The sequence below is a fragment of the Oncorhynchus mykiss genome, chromosome 4 (assembly GCF_057628025.1).
Source record: "Oncorhynchus mykiss isolate SJ-2025 chromosome 4, ASM5762802v1, whole genome shotgun sequence".
Classification (NCBI taxonomy): Eukaryota; Metazoa; Chordata; class Actinopteri; order Salmoniformes; family Salmonidae; genus Oncorhynchus; species Oncorhynchus mykiss.
The window spans coordinates 43,011,080-43,033,542 of record NC_143025.1 but is presented as its reverse complement, the minus strand read 5'-3'; the positions used below and the strand labels follow the sequence as shown (position 1 = coordinate 43,033,542).

General features: G+C 43.6%; 2 protein-coding genes across 5 annotated transcripts in view; one reads left to right on the top strand and one right to left on the bottom strand.

Annotated features, from left to right (window-relative positions):
• Positions 1–17,603, top strand: part of LOC110521829 (protein Niban 1-like) — a 49,149-nt gene extending 31,546 nt beyond the window's left edge. The window contains 6 exon segments of the mRNA XM_021599735.3: positions 3,480–3,590; positions 3,722–3,829; positions 13,674–13,785; positions 13,939–14,028; positions 14,031–14,095; positions 16,808–17,603. Coding sequence (XP_021455410.3) covers positions 3,480–3,590; positions 3,722–3,829; positions 13,674–13,785; positions 13,939–14,028; positions 14,031–14,095; positions 16,808–16,963 — 642 coding nt within the window. The 3' untranslated portion in view covers positions 16,964–17,603.
• A 1,543-nt stretch (positions 17,604–19,146) lies between these two features.
• The window catches only part of kifap3a (kinesin associated protein 3a), a 52,759-nt gene continuing 49,442 nt past the window's right edge, over positions 19,147–22,463 (bottom strand). For 3 of the 4 annotated variants that reach the window (XM_090232075.1, XM_090232072.1, XM_090232074.1), the window contains one exon: positions 19,147–19,946. In XM_090232075.1, coding sequence (XP_090088201.1) covers positions 19,847–19,946 — 100 coding nt within the window. In that variant the 3' untranslated portion in view covers positions 19,147–19,846. The remainder of the gene's footprint in view (positions 19,947–22,463) is intronic. The other variant, XM_090232073.1, reaches the window with a different exon arrangement.

Genomic DNA, 22,463 nt, shown 5'->3' with positions numbered 1-22,463 from the left:
GTACGTACATATTACCTCAACTAACCGGTGCCCCCGCACATTGACTCTGTACCGGTACCCCCTGTATATAGTCTCACTATTGTTATTTTACTGCTGCTCTTTATTTACTTGTTACTTTTATTTCTTATTCTTATCCATATTTTTTTTAAACTGCATTGTTGGTTAGGGGCTCGTAAGTAAGCGTTTCACTGTAAGGTCGACACCTGTTGTATTTGGCACATTTATTCAGCACATAGGGGCGGCAGATAGCCAAGTGGTTAGAGTGTTGGGCCAGTAACCGAAAGGTTGCTTGATCAAATCCCAGAGCTGACAAGGTAAAAATCTGTCCCTGAATCTACCCCTGAACAAGGCAGGTAACCCACTGTTCCTAGGCCGTCATTGTATGTAAGAATTTGTTCTTAACTGACTTGCCTAGTTAAATTTAAAAAAAAATATTTTTCTTTTTTAAATGTGACGAATAAAATTGGATAATTTCATAGTTTTGATGTTTTCACTACATTCTACAATGTACAAATAAAATAATAAAAAAACTGAGTAGATGGGTCCAAACTTTTGACTAGTACTGTATGCACAGTGTGTCATTGATTGACGAGCTCCGGTGTCACGCCCTGGTCTTAGTATTTTGTGTTTTCTTTATTATTTTGGTCAGGCCAGGGTGTGACATGGGTTTATTTATGTGGTGTATTTTGTCTTGGGGTTTTCGTAGGTATTGGGATTGTGGCTTAGTGGGGTTCTCTAGCATTGTCAATGGCTGTCTGAATTGGTTCTCAATCAGAGGCAGGTGTTTATCGTTGTCTCTGATTGGGAACCATATTTAGGCAGCCATATTCTTTGAGTGTTTCGTGGGTGATTGTTCCTGTCTCTGTGTTTGTTTGCACCAGATAGACTGTATAGGTTTTCACGTTGCGTTTGTTGTTTTTGTATTGTTCGTTTTTTCTTCATCATTAAACATGTTTCAAGAATACCACGCTGCATTTTGGTCCGACTTTCCTTCACTGCAAGAAAACCGTAACAGAATCACCCACCACAACAGGACCAAGCGGCGTGGTGACAGGCAGCGGCAGGAAGAGCAGCGATCACAGGATTTCTGGACTTGGGAGGAGATAATGGACGGAAAAGGTCCCTGGGCACAGCCTGGAGAATATCGCCGCCCCAAAGAAGAACTGGAGGCGGCGAAAGCGGAGAGGCGCTGGTATGAGGAGGCAGCACGGTGACGCGGATGGAAGCCCGAGAGTCAGCCCCAAAAATGTATTGGGGGGGGGGGGGGGGCTCACAGGGAGTATGGCTATGCCAGGTAGGAGACCTACGCTAACTTCCTGTGCTTACTGGGGGGCTAGAGAGACCGGGCAGGCACCGTGTTATGCTGTGGTGCGCACGGTGCGGTACATACCAGCTCCTCGTATCGGCCGGGCTAGAGTGGGCATCGAGCCAGGTAAGGTTGGGCAGGCTCGGTGCTCAAGAGCTCCAGTGCGCCTGCACGGTCCGGTCTATCCAGTACCACCTCCACGCACCAGCCCTCCGGTGGCAGCTCCCCGCACCAGGCTCTCCAGCGCTGCCGGAGTCTCCCGCCTGTTTAGCGCTGTCGGAGCCTTCCTCTTCTCCAGCGCTGCCGGAGTCTCCCACCTGTTTAGCGCTGCCAGAGCCTTCCTCCTCTCCAGCGCTGCCGGAGTCTCCTGCCTGTTTAGCGCTGTCGGAGCCTTCCTCCTCTCCAGTGCTGCTGGAGTCTCCTGCCTGTTCAGCGCTGCCAGAGCCGCCAGTCTGCATGGAGCAGCCAGAGCCGCCAGTCTGCATGGAGCAGCCAGAGCCGCCAGTCTGCATGGAGCAGCCAGAGCCGCCAGTCTGCATGGAGCAGCCAGAGCCGCCAGTCTGCATGGAGCAGCCAGAGCCGCCAGTCTGCAAGGAGCAGCCAGAGCCGCCAGTCTGCATGGAGCAGCCAGAGCCGCCAGTCTGCATGGAGCAGCCAGAGCCGCCAGTCTGCATGGAGCAGCCAGAGCCGCCAGTCTGCATGGAGCAGCCAGAGCCGCCAGTCTGCATGGAGCAGCCAGAGCCGCCAGTCTGCATGGAGCAGCCAGAGCCGCCAGTCTGCATGGAGCAGCCAGAGCCGCCAGTCTGCATGGAGCAGCCAGAGCCGCCAGTCTGCATGGAGCAGCCAGAGCCGCCAGTCTGCATGGAGCAGCCAGAGACGCCAGTCTGCATGGAGCAGCCAGAGACGCCAGTCTGCATGGAGCAGCCAGAGCCGCCAGTCTGCATGGAGCAGCCAGAGCCGCCAGTCTGCATGGAGCAGCCAGAGCCGCCAGTCTGCATGGAGCAGCCAGAGCCGCCAGTCTGCATGGAGCAGCCAGAGCCGCCAGTCTGCATGGAGCAGCCAGAGCCGCCAGTCTGCATGGAGCAGCCAGAGCCGCCAGTCTGCATGGAGCAGCCAGAGCCGCCAGTCTGCATGGAGCAGCCAGAGCCGCCAGTCTGCATGGAGCAGCCAGAGCCGCCAGTCTGCATGGAGCAGCCAGAGCCGCCAGTCTGCATGGTGCAGCCAGAGCCGCCAGTCTGCATGGAGCAGCCAGAGCCGCCAGTCAGCCAGAATCTTCCAGATCCGCCATTCAGCCAGGATCAGCCAGGATCTGCCGGAACCGCCAGTCAGCCAGGATCTGCCAGAACCGCCAGCCAGCCAGGATCTGCCAGATCCAACTACCTGCCCGAGCTTCCCCTCAGTCCCGAGCTTCCCCTCAATCCCGAGCTTCCCCTCAATCCCGAGCTTCCCCTCAGTCCCGAGCTTCCCCTCAGTCCCGAGCTTCCCCAGTCCCGAGCTTCCCCTCAGTCCAGTGGGGGCCTTGGTGAGGGTTATTAGGCCAAGGTCGGCGGCGAGGGTCGCCAATCAAAGGACTCGTTACAAGGGGACTAAGACTTGGTTGGAGTGGGGTCCACGTCCCGAGCCGGAGCCGCCACCGTGGACAGACGCCCACCCAGACCCTCCCCTATGGGTTTAGTTGTGCGGTCGGGAGTCCGCACCTTGGTGGGGGGGGGGGGGGGGGGGGATTCTGTCACGCCCTGGTCTTAGTATTTTGTGTTTTCTTTATTATTTTGGTCAGGCCAGGGTGTGACATGGGTTTATTTATGTGGTGTGTTTTGTCTTGGGGTTTTCGTAAGTATTAGGATTGTGGCTTAGTGGGGTTCTCTAGCATAGTCTATGGCTGTCTGAATTGGTTCTCAATCAGAGGCAGGTGTTTATCGTTGTCTCTGATTGGGAACCATATTTAGGTAGCCATATTCTTTGAGTGTTTCGTGGGTGATTGTTCCTGTCTCTGTGTTTGTTTGCACCAGATAGACTGTATAGGTTTTCACGTTGCGTTTGTTGTTTTTGTATTGTTCGTTTTTTCTTCATCATTAAACATGTATCAAGAATACCACGCTGCATTTTGGTCCGACTCTCCTTCACCGCAAGAAAACCGTAACACCCTGTTAATTCCTCCATGTCCTGTGTTCAGCTGGTGGAGAATGCAGCGTACACATTTCATCTGCTGCTCTACAAGGACATAGAGGACAACCCAGGCAACGCGTGCTCTGCCATGGAGAAGTCCAGGCACAGGGTGCTCAAGGTACGCTGCTTATTCATTATTACACATCTGTGTATAAAGTACAGTTACTTCACAGGCATACAGAGGAACTCACTGAGACAAGCACTGATCAAAATGAATGTTTTATATGCTGATTAAACTATGTGTTGCAGCAATATGACTATGACAGCAGTACGGTGAGGAAAAGGATCTTTCGTGAGGCCTTGGTGGGGATCACTCTCCCTCACATCAAGAAGACCCTGGCCCCCACTTACAAAACAGTGAGTCAATACACACACACACACTTTACCCTTTAACCTAACGCTAGAACAAATACACATAACCTGGCCCCCACCTTGTAGCAACTTACAATATAAAAACAATTATGTAATAACAGTTAATAATGTAGTATATTTTGCATTTATAATGTAATAAATGTTGATAATGTAATAGATTGCCAATAATGTAATAAATATGCTCAATGCGTAACATAATAGTTTTTCACATAATGTAATAATTAAATTATTATTATTACATTCTGCGTTGATTTATAAACTGGTTAAAAAAAAGGTGATCAATAGTGTAATAACTCACGTCAACCCCCTTAAGGCAGTGGTCACCAAACCTTTCTGAGCCACGATCACTCAGGCCGGGATCTACCGCTCAGAATTGGTTTAACCTTTCTGATCTCCCCATCCCGGATCCGGGATCGTGAATACAGACTCAAGCTCATTACCATAACGCAACGTTAACTATTCATGAAAATCGCAAATGAAATGAAATAAATATGCTAGCTCTCAAGCTTAGCCTTTTGTTAACAACACTGTCATCTCAGATTTTCAAAATATGCTTCTCAACCATTGCAAAACAAGCATTTGTGTAACAGTATTGATGGCTAACGTAGCATTTAGCATTAGCATTCAGCTGGCAACATTTACACAAAAAAACAGAAAAGCATTCAAATAAAATCATTTACCTTTGAAGAACTTCAGATGTTTTCAATGAGGAGACTCTCATTGATAGCAAATGTTCAGTTTTTCCTGAAAGATTATTTGTTTAGGACAAATCGCTCCGTTTTCTGCGTCACGTTTAGCTATGAAAAAACCCCTGTATCCAGGATTGTGTAAATCTATCAGCAAGCTCATTAGCATAACACAACGTTAACTATCAACACTGTCATCTCAGATTTTCAAAATATGCTTCTCAACCATAGGAAAACAATCATTTGTGTAAAAGTAGCTAGCTAGCGTTAGCATTTCGCGTTAGCATTTAGCGTTAGCATTAGCGTTAGCATCCAGCACGCAACATTAACAAAAACATAAAAGCCTTCAAATAAAATAATTTACCTTTGAAGAACTTCTGATGTTTTCAATGAGGATACTCTCAGTTAGATAGCAGATGCTCAGTTTTTCCAAAAAGATTCCTTGTGTATTAGAAATAGCTCCGTTTTATACATCACATTTGGCTACCAAAAAAAATCCCCAAATTCAGTCCTCAAAACGCGAACTTTTTTCCAAATTAACTCCATAATATCGACTGAAAACATGGCAAACGTTGTTTAGAATCAATCATCAAGGTGTTTTTCACATATCTCTTCATTGATACATCGTTCTTGGACACATGCTTTCTCCCCTGAATCAAATGGTAAAGTAGAAGCAGCTGGCAATTGCGCAACGAATTCGACGCAGGACACCAGGCGGACACTTGGAAAATGTAGTCTCTTATGGTCAATCTTCCAATGATATGCCTACAAATACGTCACAATGCTGCTAAGACCTTGGGCGAACGACAGAAAGTGTAGGCTCATTCGTTGCGCAATCACAGCCATATAAGGAGAGAATGGAAAACAGAGCTTCAGAAATTCTGCTAATTCCTGGGTGATGCATCATCTTGGTTTTGCCTGTAGAATGAGTTCTGGGGCACTTACAGACAAAATCTTTGCAGATTCTGAAACTTCAGAGTGTTTATGCATAGAATATGCATAGTCGAGCATCTTTTCGTGACAAAATATCTCGCTTAAAACGGGAACGTTTTTTATCCAAAAATGAAATAGCGCCCCTAGAGCTCTAACAGGTTAAAAACTATTAAAAACAGTTCTGTAGCAATGAGGTTTGTGCAGTAGGCTATAGTCCCAATACATTATGAATGCATATTGGCTAAGCTTGAATTGCCCTGGCAATGTTGTTCTTCTCAGACCATTTCAAAAATATATTTAAAAACTTCAGGTATATGATCACACTGGTAATAGATCATAGTTTGTTGTATCAGAGTTGTGAGACACAGTTGAGTGATCATAAATTGAAGTATATCATTTGCTTTCATTATTTTACTGGAGTGACGGTGCCTGCATCTGATGGTCAGTCTCCGCGGAGGTCAGTCTCCGCTTCGAACACACCGACTGTGTCATTGCGTTTTGGTACACCAGAAGTACATTCTCATTTCCAATGGAAACGCTGCGTTTGCCTTGCAGCGTTTCGTTGCAGAGCCAGTTGCAGTGCGTTCGGTGTGATGCATACGTTCGATTTATCGAACATATGCATCAAATTGTATGCTTAGACTTGACAGAAAGTAGCAAAATGTGAATGTTACATTTTTGTTGCACACATATACAGTAAAAAAAAGGGGGGATTACATAATAAAAACTTCTTTACCTATTTTATTCATTTATTTGCCAAGGAGCATACATATTATTTATTCGATGACATCAAAAAATTTATTGTGAGAGCCTATAAAATAATTTCCCTTCAAAATGCATAATTTTGGAGCGAAATGCAATAACAAATATCCAAGACAGCAGAGAGTAGTCTCTTTCAACAATGAGACAAACGTTGAGGAAGTGGTCTGGATTGCGCTGTTGGGCCGGGACCAGCCCCGTCGAAAGCGCAGGTCTATGTGGGTCCAGAGATGGTTGAAGTTCTGAAACCAAAGTTCCACCATCTCATCCAAGAGCTTCGAGGAATTTCAAAGTTACTTTCGTCTGGACCGAAGCCAGTTCGATCACCTACTCCAGATGGTTGGAGCCTGGATCGCCCAGATGGACCCCAACTACCGGGAGTCCATCAGCCCAGTTGAAAGCCTGGCGACTTGTCTCCGGTAAGCTCAATTCTAGTGAATTTTTTTAGTCTTTGATACCATAATTGATTGATATTAGATATATTTTATGTGCAACCTAGCTAGCGAAAGGGCTCTCTAGTTAATAGCCCCTGTGTGACATCAGATGTACTTCATTGATGTACTTCAGAATGTTCATTAGGACTATAACTTTTCCCAAATTTGGTTTAAAATATTTTTTTTAATGATGCAATGTTACCAAATGAAAAGAAAGTTGGGGTGCCTTCTGTCTTGATGAAGGTAGGCTAGTCTTCTCCAGGACCACTTGTTGTTCAAGACATTTACAGTCATTCATGACATTCTTATTGGAATCACATACACTCTTAGAAAAAAGGGGTTCCTATAAAGTGTCCTTCTGCTTTCCCCATAGGATAACCTTTTCTGGTTCTAGGTAGAACCCTCTGGGGAAAAGTTTATACGTGGAACTGACTAGGGTTCTACCTGGAACCAAAAAGGGTACTACTGTACCTGGAACCAAAAAGGGTTCCTCAAAGGGTTCTCCTATGGGGACAGCCAGAGAACCCTTTTAAGTTCTAGATAGCACCTTTTTTTCTAAGAGTAGAGTTGGCCTGGGCTACAGTTTATTGATACAGTCATAGACTGAATTATACAGTTTCAATGCATTGTTAATGAGGGTTGATGACATAATTGACAATAATTGACAATATAATTAGTAGAGCATAATAAACTGTACTGAGGTAGGTACACTACTAGTCAAAAGTTTTAAAACACTTGCACAGATTCAGTTAGGTAAAGGAAGCAAACTAGCAATGTCGAAACTGACTACCTATGCTGTGCCTCCTTATTAATACATAAACAGTACCAATCAAAAGTTTGAACACACCTACTCATTCAAGGATTATTTTTGATTTGTACTATGTTCTACATTGTAGAATAATAGTGAAGACATCAGAAGTATGAAATAAGACACATGGAATCATGTAGTAACCTAAAAGTGTAAAATCAAAATATATTTTATATTTGAGATTCTTTCAAAGTAGCCACCCTAATGCGTTTGAGCCAATCAGTTGTGTTGTGACAAGGTAGGGTTGGTATACAGAAGATAGCCCTATTTGGTAAAAAAAAACAAGTCCATATTATGGCAAGAACAGCTCAAATAAGCGAAGAGAAACAGCAGTCCATCATTACTTTAAGACATGAACGTCAGTCAATATAGAACATTTCAAGAACATTGAAGGTTTCTTCAAGTGCAGTCACAAAAACCATCAAGCGCTGTGATGAAACTGGCTCTCATGAGGACTGCCACAGGAATGGAAGACCCAGAGTTACCTCTGCTGCAGAGGATAAGTTCATTAGAGTTACCAGCCTCAGAAATGGTCAATTAACTGCCCCTCAGATTGCAGCCCAAATAAATGCTTCAGAGGTCAAGTAACAGACACATCTCAACATCAACTGTTCAGAGGAGACTGTGTGAATCAGGCCTTCATGGTCAAAATTCTGCAAGTAACCACTACTATAGATATCAATAAGAGGAAGAGACTTGCTTGGGCCAAGAAACACGAGCAATGGACATTAGACCGGTGGAAATGTTGTCCTTTGGTCCGTAGTCCAAATTGGACATTTTTGGTCCCAACCTCCGTGTCTTTGTGAGAAACGGTATGGGTGAACGGATGATCTCCGCATGTGTTTTTCCCACCGTGAAGCATGGAGGAGGAGGTGTGATGGTGTGGGTGGGCTTTGCTGCTGACAATGTCTGTGATTTATTTACAATTCAAGGCAAACTTAACCAGCATGGCTACCACAGAATTCTGCAGCGATACGCCATCCCATCTGGTTTGTGCTTAGTGGGACTATCATTTGTTTTTCAACAGGACCAGGCTGTGTAATTTTACATAGAATTAGAGTAATGGAGTGCTGCATCAGATGACCTGGCCTCCACAATCCCCTGACCTCAACCAAATTGAGATGGTTTGGGATGAGTCGGACTACAGACGGAAAGAAAAGGAGCCAACAAGTGCTCAGCATATGTGGGAACACCTTCAAGACTGTTGGAAAAGCTTCCAGGTGAAGCTGATTGAGAGATTACCAAATATCAGTGTGCAAAGCTGTCATCAAGGCAAAGGGTGGCTATTTGAAGAATCTTTGATTTGTTTAACACTTTTTTGGTTACTACATGATTCCATATGTGTTATTTTACAGTTTTAATGTATTCACTATTATTCTACAATGTAGATTTTTTATTTTTTTTTAAACAAGGAATGAGTAGGTGTTCTAAAACTTTTTACCGGTATTGTATATGAGTAGATAGAATATGTGGGTGGAATTTCAAGTTCATCAAAATATTGATATTTGTTTTGAATTTTATTTCACATTCTTGGAGACCAACTGTCTGGTTGGTGAATACATGCCTGTACCCAAGGAGGAAGACTGGAGGGCCATCGCTGCCGAGTTCCTGGAGAGGTGGAATTTTCCCAACTGTCTTGGCTCCATTGACGGGAAACATGTAGTAATCCAGGATCCACTGTGCTCGGGTTCGCAATTCTACAACTACAAAGTTACATATTCAGTTGTACTCATGGCTGTTGTAGATGCCATCTACTGTTTCCGTGGCGTTGATGTTGGTACTTACAGCAAGGGAAGTGATAGCGGGACCCTCCGGGACTCTGCCTTCAGCCAGGCACTTCAGGATGGCACCCTGGAGACTCCACCACCTGCATCACTCCCTGGGGCTGAAGACCTGGGACCCGTTCCCCACTTCTTTGTCGGTGATGAGGCCTTCACTTGAGAACCAACCTCATGAGGCCCTATGCTGGATGCCAGCTGCCATTGCCAAAGCCTGTAAGGATCTTTAACAAACAACTATCCAGGGCAAGGTAATATGTTAAATGCGCCTTTGGGATTCTTGACAGCCTGGTGGAGAATGTATTGGAGAGTGCTTGGTCTCAGCCCCTCAAATGTCGACGCCTGCGTGAAGGCCAAGTGTTCTCCACAACTACCTGCGGAGGTCATTCCAGGAGATGGGCACGCCAAATGGTCACCTACCTGATGTCACCAACAACGCCCCCAGGTGCCAACAACGCCCCCAGACAGGCACTCCAGGTGAGGGAGAAGCTGACCACCTACTCCTCATCGCCAGCAGGTGAAGTCCCATGGCAGTATGCCGTGGCTTGAAACAGCTTTTTTTAAGAGCCCCCTAACACCAAGGTTATTTAAAGAACCATCCACCGTTGTCCATAAAATATATTTTTTTCCCAGATTATTTTGTCTCATTGTCTCTCTTCATTTGAAAGTTATATTTAAGTGAAATGTGGGAGTAAAGACCACACATTAACCCCTTCCCTCTCCCATTAACATCAGTATTATACACACCTGGCATGGTACATCAGGTGAGCAGGAGCTCTAATTAAGGTTATACGACATACAGTTAGTATGATAACAATGGACCCTAGGTAACCTAGGGACAATAAAAATAGTAAAGTTTACCACCATCTTCACTGGTCTGACAAAATGCAGGTTAGGAAGAGAGTGTGTTTTTACTTCAATCTGGTCTTAGATCTGCAAAGGTGTAGGGAAGAAATAAACAGATTAAGTCTAAATGAGATATTAATAAACAAATGAAACAACTGACTATGAAAACATTAGACTTTAATGAGTATTCAAGTACAGGAAAGAACACGACAGGTATGTGTGTTGTAGAAATGTTACCAAAAATAAAAAACTAGTGAAAGAGGTGTGTGTCCATGTATGTGCGTGTAAAAATACAAAAATGTTTGTGTAATCTGTAAAAGAACAACAAGAGCATGCACAACTGCAGACAGATACAGGGACAATTCATAAAGCCTAGACATAGTAGGGGAACTTCAGACATGGCCATAAAGAGAGAGAGGGCAGGGCTGTCTGTGAATGTGTAGCCACAATACAGGTAAACACACATTTCACCTTCAGTCTTGTAAAAGAACAACAATAGCATCTGAATTCTCTGGTGTGTCAGTTTCAATTCAGTCAATTTTCATGCAATCTATGTACAACTAATAATGAATGCTGTCCTACAGTAAGTATTGAGAAACTATTTACTTTATGAATTCCATACATTTTATACTAAAAAGCCTACTAAGAAAGGACATTAGTAAGCGGAATAAGTTAGAAAATCTCAAGTGAGGAACCTTGGAAAATATCAGTTGCATTTCCTCGCGTCCTCTCCTCACCTCCTGCTCAAAACCCATTGGAGGAGAAGGTCAAAACAACAACCAGACAGCTCACCTCTTCCTGTCCTTCCTGTGAGCTGGTCGGCTAAATTGACTCCATCCCTGGAAGGGAAGAGAAAAACAACACTTACAAGCATTACATAAAATAACACCATAAAAGGTGAGATTTATGTTAACTAAATACTGCTTGTATAGTGTAGTTAGTGGCATAAATATTGGAACAGTATGGTAACATTGGTAATTCTTGCTGTTTACTCATGGAATTTGTATTTCAGATCAAAAGATGAATATGACAGGCAAATGTTTAGACAACAAACTTGTTTTAGGATATTTTCTAACCCAGAAACAACAGCTACAGTGGGGCAAAAAAGTATTTATTCAGCCACCAATTGTGCAAGTTCTCCCACTTAAAAAGATGAGAGGCCTGTAATTGTCATCATAGGTACACTTCAACTATGACAGACAAAATGAGAAAAAAAATCATTTTTAATGAATTTATTTGCAAATTATGGTGGAAAATAAGTATTTGGTCACCTACAAACAAGCAAGATTTCTGGCTCTCACAGACCTGTAACTTCTTCTTTAAGAGGCTCCTCTGTCCTCCACTCGTTACGTGTATTAATGGCACCTGTTTGAAGTTGTTATCAGTATAAAAGACACCTGTCCACAACCTCAAACAGTCACACTCTAAACTCCACTATGGCCAAGACCAAAGAGCTGTCAAAGGACACCAGAAACAAAATTGTAGACCTGCACCAGGCTGGGAAGACTGAATCTGCAATAGGTAAGCAGCTTGGTTTGAAGAAATCAACTGTGGGAGCAATTATTAGGAAATGGAAGACATACAAGACCACTGATAATCTCCCTCGATCTGGGAAGATCTCACCCCGTGGGGTCAAAATGATCACAAGAACGGTGAGCAAAAATCCCAGAACCACACGGGGGGACCTAGTGAATGACCTGTAGAGAGCTGGGACCAAAGTAACAAAGCCTACCATCAGTAACACACTATGCCGCCAGGGACTCAAATCCTGCAGTGCCAGACGTGTCCCCCTGCTTAAGCCAGTACATATCCAGGCCCGTCTGAAGTTTGCTAGAGAGCATTTGGATGATCCAGAAGAAGATTGGGAGAATGTCATATGGTCAGATGAAACCAAAATATAACTTTTTGGTAAAAACTCAACTCGTCGTGTTTGGAGGACAAAGAATGCTGAGTTGCTTCCAAAGAACACCATACCTACTGTGAAGCATGGGGGTGGAAACATCATGCTTTGGGGCTGTTTTTCTGCAAAGGGACCAGGACGACTGATCCGTGTAAAGGAAAGAATGAATGGGGACATGTATTGTGAGATTTTGAGTGAAAACCTCCTTCCATCAGCAAGGGCATTGAAGATGAAACGTGGCTGGGTCTTTCAGCATGACAATGATCCCAAACACACCGCCCGGGCAACAAAGGAGTGGCTTCGTAAGAAGCATTTCAAGGTCCTGGAGTGGCCTAGCCAGTCTCCAGATCTCAACTCCATATATTATCTTTGAAGGGAGTTGGAAGTCCGTGTTGCCCAGCAACAGCCCCAAAACATCACTGCTCTAGAGGAGATCTGCATGGAGGAAATACCAGCAACAGTGTGTGAGAACCTTGTGATGACTTACAGAAAACATTTGACCTCTGTCATTGCCAACAAAGGGTATATAACAAAGTATTGAGAAACTTTTGTTATTGACCAAATACTTATTTTCCACCATAATTTGCAAATAAATTCATAAAAAATCCTACAATGTGATTTTCAGGATTTGTTTTCTTCTCATTTTGCCTGTCATAGTTGAAGTGTACCTATGATGAAAATTACAGGCCTCTCATCGTTTTAAGTGGGAGAACTTGCACAATTGGTGTCTGACTACTTTTTTGCCCCACTGTATACATTTGCCTCATGAATCCTTTGATCTGTAATACCAATTAGCCTACATGAGTATACTGTAAAAATGACCTACTTTACTTCACTGTTGCAATACTTAAGACACTACCTGTGTTGTAGAGAAGAAAAAAACGTAACATTGAACTCGGCATCAAAAAGCAGCTAATTAATTTGAACCTTGACCGCTGCTTTTCTTTGCTGAGGCAGCCTCTTTAGGGTTGCCACCAGGCTGATGGCAAAGAGGGTCTCTTCCTCCTCCTTCCTGTGAGCATCAGGTTGGGCTGTATCCCTCTTGTCAGCTTGGAGGTGCCTCTGCTGAAATGAGTGGATCTGGGGGCTGGTTCCGCCGATGGCGCCTGGTGTGACTTTGTTCCTCTTCGTGTCTCTCCTGGTTTGTCTCCACGGCCACATCCTGTTCAACAAGGTCCTCAGTGGTCACTTCCATGAGGGTCATAATAATCTAAGGTGGTCCGAGATCCAGCGGTGCTTCCTCCATTTCATCATCTTCCATGGCTGCACTGGTGGTGGTCACATTTGTGGATGATGTAGACGTTGTAGAGGGTCTCACTGCACCAGTGATGGTCGCACTAGTAGATGACAGAGGGTCTCGCTTGTATGGGTAAAAGAGAGTGTATATTACATTATTGGTTAAAGTAATTACACTATTACACATGCAAAAGTTCTTACATTATTAGCTCCTCTTCCATTATTGGTATTTTATTACATTATCAGTTGCTACACACCTGCAAAACAGTGAGTCTCTCAGCTAGCCTTCAAAACACTCAAGAAAATAGGGGGAAAGCCAGCATAAAGTATACTGCCCCAAAATAAGTGTTTTGAGAGCACAGGCCTTTACATAATTTTTTTTTTGTGTCCTAAAATCTCATTATTGTTTAGAAAATCGCAGGTTGAAATGGTTGTTTCTGTGTCTTTAGGAGCTGCAGGGTCTTAAACAGTTCATCTATGCAGACTATTCCAACTTTGTCCATGTTCACAATATCTATGAGGGCATTTTGCTGCAGAGTCTGGACAAGGAAGTCATCAAAGGTATTGTTTCTGCTAGATATTTGAGTTATTCATTTGTATCTTATTCAATTGTAATACATATTTTAGGTATTACTACAATGTTACTCTCTCTGCTCACCCACACCAATATTATTAGTGCGCTTGCTTTTAAACATGTCTCTGTTTGCTCTACAGTGGTGGAGGAGGCAGCCAGGCTGAAGAAACACAATCTGTTCACAGACACCAGAGACCTCCTGAGCCAGTCCAGCTGCTCCAGCATAATCTCCACCCCAGCAACCCAGCCAGGATGCTAGGCTTCCCCGGACAGCTCCAGACCCAGCCCGAAGCCGAGGTAACAGCCCAGCCCGCCTCTCCTCTTCAGGGCAATGGCCCGGTGGTCGGTGGGGGTGCACAAGGGTAGGGCTGTGGCAGTCATGAAATTTTGTGAGCCGGTGATTGTCACGCAAATAACTGCTGTTCTCAGTATTTGACCGTTACTTAACATAAACACATTTGGCATCTCCCGGCTTCCACACATAGCCTACAAGTCACTGATGCAGACCTTTGGAACATCTACATTTGAAAAAGTCGAATAAATCCATGTAATATAGCCTACACCATCACAATAAATCCATTAGTTATTTTAGACAGGTCTAAAGAAACATGATATCTAGAAAAGGTAGTCTATTTCAGAAGAGCAGAATAGCATACTCTGATCTGGCGATGCCATATGGCTGTGGGCTACATTAGTTCATTTAGCAGACAAGATTTGCTTAGAATTTAGTGCCATTATTTTAGATTATTTTATAGAATGAAGAATACAATTGAACATAGCTGAAGAAAATAGAAAGGATATTTTCTCCATAAGACCTGAGGGAGTGCGCACATGTGGCTATTCTGTGTTGAGCAGTAAACAAAGAAACAGGTACTTCTATATGCATAATTTGTGATTTGATTTTTAGCACATTCTAAGGCTGCATGATACAACTCTAATGATGATTTGAATTTTTTTTGCATGAAAGGTACATCAGTCCCTCATTCACAATTTGACAAGCACTTGATAATGCCTCGAATTTCCCGGCTACATCCCCTTTGTGTGGCCATAATGTCCCCTGAAAAAGTCCATTCCTTTTGCGGCCAGGGGCCGTTATGCCCTTGGGATGAATATTATAATTATAATTCCCTTCTCCCTGCTGCGTGCTGAAGCACCTCACATTCACACGGCTCTCTGTCACGTGATAGGGTCTTTATTACAGGCTACAAATGAAGACAGACACATCCAGCACGTAACTGCGCGTGTACTAATCCAATTCCGAGGCACATACTGAAGATATTGAAAGAACTGTCCACATTTAATTTTCTACAGCCAACAAGATGTGTAGGCCTAATAAATAGTAAAAGCACTAGCCTATGTCAATTTACTATCCCAATAATACAAAAGCTAACCTATTCTGTGCGAGAAATAAATATTCAAAATATAGTCTGGGACGGTTGTGGGATGCGATAGATCCCAAATGAGTACAACCACTAGCATAAAAAAAAAAGTTTTAAGCAATGAGCCTGACACAACAGAGAGAGCGTTTAACTTACGATGTTGATAAACTGTTAGGCTTTTTCTTACATTTTAAGCGCAACAATGTGCACACGGCAGTAGGCTGCAAATGCGATTATGCATTTTTATTATAGGTCTTATTATCAAGGTGCATTTTAAGGTGAAAATGATCTTTCCTAAACTTGACACAGGCGCTGTGTGTGTATGCCAGTTAGGCTCTACACCCGTTGTAACGTGGATTAATGTGCTTAATTTTAAGAAGTTATTTGGCCACTTTAGTTGCGATACAAGCATATGGGAGTATGGGCTAGGCTACACGAAGTGTGTGACCATGATTTCTAAAAAGTTGCAAAAAAAAAAAGCATGTGCTGTTTCTTTTTTGCCTTAAGCTGGGCATCATTCACAAGTGATAATAAAACAGGGGCAGCAGGAAAAAATACATGTCACCTATGCAATTAAATAGCAAATGGAGGACGCTTTTCTCGTGGCTCATTTTCATGCCAGCCAGGTAGACGGTACTCTTGTTGTATAGAGAACCAACTGAGATAGTTCAATGGGACTCTCCAGTCCCAGCCGAGACAGATAAAGTGGCTAGTCCTGCTACCACGGAAACAGCTCAAGTGGACATCCCTGTCCTAACTGAGGCAGCTAAAGTGGACATTCCTGCTCTATCTTAGACCACTTATGCTGACACAGGCCCTCCAGTTGAGACAGAGAACGTAGACAATCCAATTGCCCCTGAAATAGTGACGGTAGAAGAGCCAGTCGCTGTTGAAAAGGAGAAAGTAGGGACACCGACTGAGGCAGAGACATCCATTGAAGTAGACACCCAACCACAGTAGCACAAAGCAAAGCTCCTTCCCCGGGTCCGGACCCTGTCCTTGACCCACATCTCCTGTCCCTGTTTGTGTTGTCAACCATGTAGCTGTCATTGACCTGGTAGTTGTTGAAGATTCAGTGGCATTGCTTCTCTCACGATCACCACTACTGAGCCAAAAGCTGATAGAGTCCTCCTCACAGTGACCCAGCAGTGCCCTCTAGTGGTGAGAAGCGTGTAACGGTGCCACATGCAGACTCCAGACTTGCTGCAGCAGTAGAGACCAAAGATGTGGAGGAGCCTGTGACAGCCCCATCCATCCCCGATGATGGGGATGAGGACTTGGTTACAGATAGCAAGTTGGCCCCCGTCACACATTGAGACCCCTAATGAAGATGTTACAGTGGAGTCAGGAGTAGCAGCCCCGGCCAAGGAGGTCAAAGTGTCACTAAGCAGTAGAGAGGAGATTAGTGTTTCTGTGACCTCTGACCTTGCATTAGAGGTCAGTGTGAGTGAATCACCTGTCAGCATCACCACCGAGCCCCTTATAGAAGTATCAGAGGGTGGACCCTGTTCCCCTTAACCATGTCGCTGAAGCAACATTAGCTTCTCTGTTAACGCCTAGTGTTGAAGTCACTGCATGTTCTGATTCAACCATAGCATCAGCAGCCAATGTGAATGTCGTCCCTCCACAGCCCCGGCCACCCTCCCTGCTGAGCCAAAGAGGCCCTCCAGGCTGGGGAGCCTGCCCCCAAGGCCCGGGACTGTGGAAGGAGATCTGGGACCTGGTGGTGGAGGAGTTGGGAGTGGAGAAGATGGTGCAGCGTTACCCAGGTAGTCGTAACCTATAAGAGAGTGGTGACAAAGTGAGGGGCCTGATGTCAACACAGAGAATAAAGGATGACAAGGGCCCCATTTAAAATAAAAAATCACTGTAATTGTGAGGAGTATGGAAAGGTGATAGACTATACCCTTGCTGTTGTGGAAACCAACTGAGATTGACTTCACTGTAAAAAAAACAAAGTAATTTTTATACAAGCATAAAACTACGTTTCCATAAAACTGGTAAAATATGAATGTATACAATTGTGTTTGTGAGAAGATCAATGTGGTGAGATATGGCCATAACTGGATTATCACATTCAGAACCAAGGAAAACATCAAATTGACTATTGCAATTGTGTGGCTTGAACTTCATTTGTGTCATAGATTTTTATATGTATTTTAGATGATTTGAGAACAGTTTGATACATGCCAGTTTAAGTTGTTCAATATTAAATCAAGAACACTGCCGTATATTGAATCGGTCTAAGTAGCAATGGGAGGGTTCTACATATGGAGGGTTTAGGGATTTTCTGTTCTATGTATAGCTATCCCAATAAGAGGCATCATGATTTGAGGAGTATATTATTATACTGTATACACGTAGGCCTACTGCATTGATTCCATGAAGAAGAATGAGCCATTTCCAATGGACGTGGTTGCTATGGAGACTGGTCTAGTGTCTTTATTTCTGAATAACCTTTAGCTGTGTTGAAATGTCAACACCATCCAGTGCCTGTACATAACATTTTTCACTGGCAATTTGGGAAGGGGCTGTGCATGTTTACTGTATATTTAACAGTTAATTGCAATTAATTGATTGTTTTCAGCTACTTTTGTGCTCCATAAACTCGGCTATTAACCCTTCAGTGCTAAAGGAAGGCAAACGTATTAAATGTTTTATTTGACTATAAAACAATACAAAGGTTATTTTATTTAAATAAATAACACACAAGCACTGGACGGCTGGCTGGCTTTTCTAGACTTCATACAGTATTTTATAGTTTCTCAGACTCAAATTGTTCATGGATAAACAAAATTATTGCCACCCTTGATAAAGACTGTATAAAATAAATCATACAAATACTGAGTGTACAGAACATTAGGAACACCAGCTCTTTCCATGACAGACAGAATCCAGGTGAAAGCTAAGATCCCTTACTGATGTCACTTGTTAAATCCACCTCAGTGTCGATGAAGGAGACAGGTTATAGAAGGATTTGTAAGCCTCTAGACAATTGAGACATGGATTGTGTGTGTGCGCCATTCAGAGGGCAAGACTAAATATTTAAGTGTGCTTGCTCTATTTCCTCTACGGCATAAGTACCTTATGGTTGAAGACTCTTCTTTGAGTCATAAAAGTGCATTGAAATCGCATACTTTGAAGAGGTATGTGGCCACTTGGAAACACCAGTTAGTCCTCTTACTCAAACCCTTATGTTTTTGTCTTACGTTGCACCTAACCCACATTTTCCAGGAAGTCTTATGTTACTGAATGTATCCAGAGTAATTTCAGATTTCATTATCAACAAATGCAGTGAAAAGTATAGTAAATGTAAAATGCACATAAAATCAAGTAATGTTTGGATTCAGTCGTGTCAGGTGAACTGTTGTGTACTCACCTTTGGTCTAATAATTTCCCCATTATCTCCAAACTGTTCCCTTTCAATATTTATTCTGTAAGAAACATTGAAATGTATCCCTATCCATATAGGCCATTTCCGTCGGGTATAAATGGTTGAAATGAGATGAACTTAAAGGCCCAGTGCAGTTCTGTTTAATATATACTTACACTATGAGGTTGGGATAATACTGTGAAATTATGATAATGCCCTTTTGGTGTCAGAGCTGCTTGAAAAGACTGCCTGAAATTTTAACCTGTTTTGGTGGGATGTAGTTTTGGCATTCCATGATGACATCATATTCAATATGATTTGATATGGAGATAAAAACAGCTGTATTGGACCTTTAAAAAAATTATAATATTTACATTTTAAAGGGTGCCATTAATTTTGACATATCTTTTTGAGAATTGTTTTTATTATTTGTTAAACAAAATCTATTTCTGAGCAATTGCACAAGTATAAAATAATTTTCAAAACAATGAGCATACAATATAGCTCAGTATTTTTATGATTTATTTTATACCCTTTTTTTTGCTCATCTTTGAGGGTGCCAAGGACGGTACAAGGAATGGTCACCTCAAACAATGTCCGTTTTCAACACTTTATTTTAAATATTGCACCACAGAAAAATTTGTTCTGACGAGCACCAGGCACAATGAAGAGACAACACAACAAATTGTTAATTTCTATAAAATAAAACAGTTAAATAAACATAATTACTGAATGTTTGTACAAAGGCAAAGTAAAACTGTCAGTCTCATGAATGAGATCACCTATAAAAAGGACCGTCACTGGACTATTAGAATAAGACTCACACTGTGCAATACCAACCAACCACCTCTACTTCGGAAATGTAATGTGTGGAAAACATCCTATGGAAACAAAGCAGCGCTCATCCTGTATAAGTTAACTTTAGTCTTAAGTATGTGTTCTTGTATTATGGTACATACTTATAGTGAACACCTTGAGATATATGCAAATATATATATATATATTAAAGCTCAAAACAAATTGCAATTTTTTTATGACCTTAACTAGAAAAAGATTGTTTTCCAGAAAAGCGTTTGGGTAGCTCAAGATGTAATGTTAGCATTCAATAAAACAGCAACATCATCACTGCTAGCTTGGAATAGAGCACTTGAAGCGACTAGCTGTTAAACACACAGTAGTAGTGTTGATACGCTCATCACTACACAGCGTAGCGAGCTACACGGGAGATGGCTGTTGTCAGTCTGTGCGGTGTATTGAACCCAATTTGACCTGGTTGATCTGGAGGCCGATTCCAGCCTAGCTGTAGAAGAACTGCTCTTCTGGCTGGAAGCCGGAAGCCGTGGCGGGGCGCTGTCCAGAGGTCACCGTCGACTGTCTAAATGTATCGATATTCATACTGAAGGGTTAGAAACACACACACACACACAGAGGAGTCGACATCATGTGAGATGGTTCTAAATACCACCACTAGGTGGCATTCTGAGACAGTGAAACATACAAGGACACAAACAAAACATGGTAAAAGGCTTCGTAGTATAATTGAACGTTAAGTGAAAGATCTTTAAAAACTTTACGCAATATTAATCTGCTCTAATAGAGGGTTCTGACATAACAATGAAGCTCTGTGACAGGGCACCTGTAGCTGCAGGGGTAAACAGTGGAGGCAGCCAATGAGCCAACTACATAAAAACAGCTAAATGTCAAAACACAGGTCCGTTAGAGACCAACAGCCAGACCCGTCTAACCTGCATGCCCTCACTCCACCCCTCCAGCAACCCCAGCCTATTTGGGGGATGATAAAGGGGCTGTAGCTACAACCATACAAATCAGTTACTATGGGGATGTGGATACAGAGGAAGCAAGGCTGGACGATTTCACGGTTGGTCGTCTCTCTGCTGTGACCAGCTGGTCTGACCATTCAGCTGTGCAGTGGGGTCAACACGACCGCCTTGGTACCTCGGACTGGGTGAATTAACCAAACAGCGTGATGGATAAACTGCCCCTCAACAAACGACAGCATGTCCCCTTCTCTTGCACTCCACCCTCAATCCTTCTCTCTCGGTCTATACACTGTCAGTTGTTGGCTGGCCGGGCCGACATCCTAAGGCTCATTAAAATACGAGCTGTTTGCTTTGCCCCTGTGAGCGCCCATAATCATGTGTTGTTTTTAGCCCAAATCACTTCCAGTGATCAGTTACACACGCTGTACCAGCCCCTCTTCCTCATGCCCCTTCCCAACCTCTACCTCACTGGGCAGGAATATGTATTTTTCATCTCCGCTCGGCTGTCAGGGGGGATTTGAGAGGCAGGCTAAAGGAGGCTAAGAGAAACACTGGAGAAACACCAGCGCTCTGAGTCAGACAACCTGCTTGGATAGCTTGCTGCCTCACAGGCTGCCTTGATAGCACTGTCTGACTGCCTGCCTCACAGCCTACCTGGAAATCCTGCCTGCCTCACTGACCATCTGTCTGACTACACCCTGGGCCTGGGAAAAAGAGAGAGACACAACCTGACCTCAGGTCAGGGCCTGCAGTCTGGTTCTGGTGGTGATGAGGAAAGGATTAACACAGTGGTATTCAAACGTTGGGGTCGCGATGGAACTGCAGCAGGGTTTATTGAGTAAATGTAATTATTTTTATTTTGATGAGATGAAATTGCAATTAATTGAAGGTTCTGTTGATGTAAAGATCCAAATGGACAGATTTTAAGGTTGTGTCATTAGATTTGGAGTGTAGTGGGGTTTTTCTTTGGGGGAAAAATGGGTTCCCCAAAAAGGTTTGAATACCACTGGTTTAAAATGTGCACGTTACGATAAAGAGGGTCAGTTGATCAACAACTCACTCACACACTTCCTCATACGAGACATGGAAATCAGCTCGTCTCTCACCTCCATTCCAGGCATGCGTGTGTGTTGTGACATTTTAAGAGAGGAAGGGTTATGTTAGCAGACAAAGGGCCCTCGTTTTTCCACCCTGGTACTACAGGCCCCAGCGAACCCGGGGTGAGGTATGGGGACACATTCTACAGAGATCATAGTGCACAGGAAGAGAAGCAGGCCCTTTTTCCTTTTTTTGCTCCCCTGACCCTCTGCTCCCTCATATGTCTGTCCCCTCCCACCTCGCCCGGCCCTCTCACCCGAGATGCTTTGATCTCTCCCCTGGCTGTCACTCCTCAGGTTACAGCTACCCACTACACAAGTGCTAAATAACCAGCTCCCCCCTCCCCCTCTTTTTCCGTCTCACCTGATTGCAACGCCGTTCTGTTTTCCTTTAGTTTTACATTCCTTAACACTCTTGACTGTCAATCACTGACAGTCCTTTCAAAGCGCTCATTGATTTGCCTGTCCGCGTGTTGTGGGGGGGATCAGAAACCCTCCAATCTCACGCTGTTGTGCACCTCTAGTAAAACCCAGACACTTCTCTTTCCACACGGGGACACGAATGGCACCCTCGCTTAGCCTCTGTCGCCTGGCCCACTGAGGCTTCTGGGACTTATTTGAACTTTCTTTAAAATAAAGGACCCGCTCCTTCCCACCGACCCGGGACTAGAGACATTTTATATAGTTCATATAAAATAGCTCATTATGATATTTATACAAATAACAGTGATTGTATTAAACCCATTTAAAAGACCCCATTCACACCATGTTTCACACAGTTTTAAATAAGCTCTGGAGCTGGCTTTGATTATTGTGTTAACCTGGACCACTCCAGAGTACACTGGCCAAATTAAAACACTCTTACAGATGCCAATTCCCCCAGCTTGCTCAGTATATTTAAAAGGTATCAGTTACAAAGAAATTTGGGGAAAAAGCCTCCTACTCGCTTGCTCTCTCTCCGTTCCCTTCCCTCGCTCTCTCTTTGCTATCGGTTTCTCCTTACCTCCCTCCCCTCTCCTTCACCCATTTGAAAGC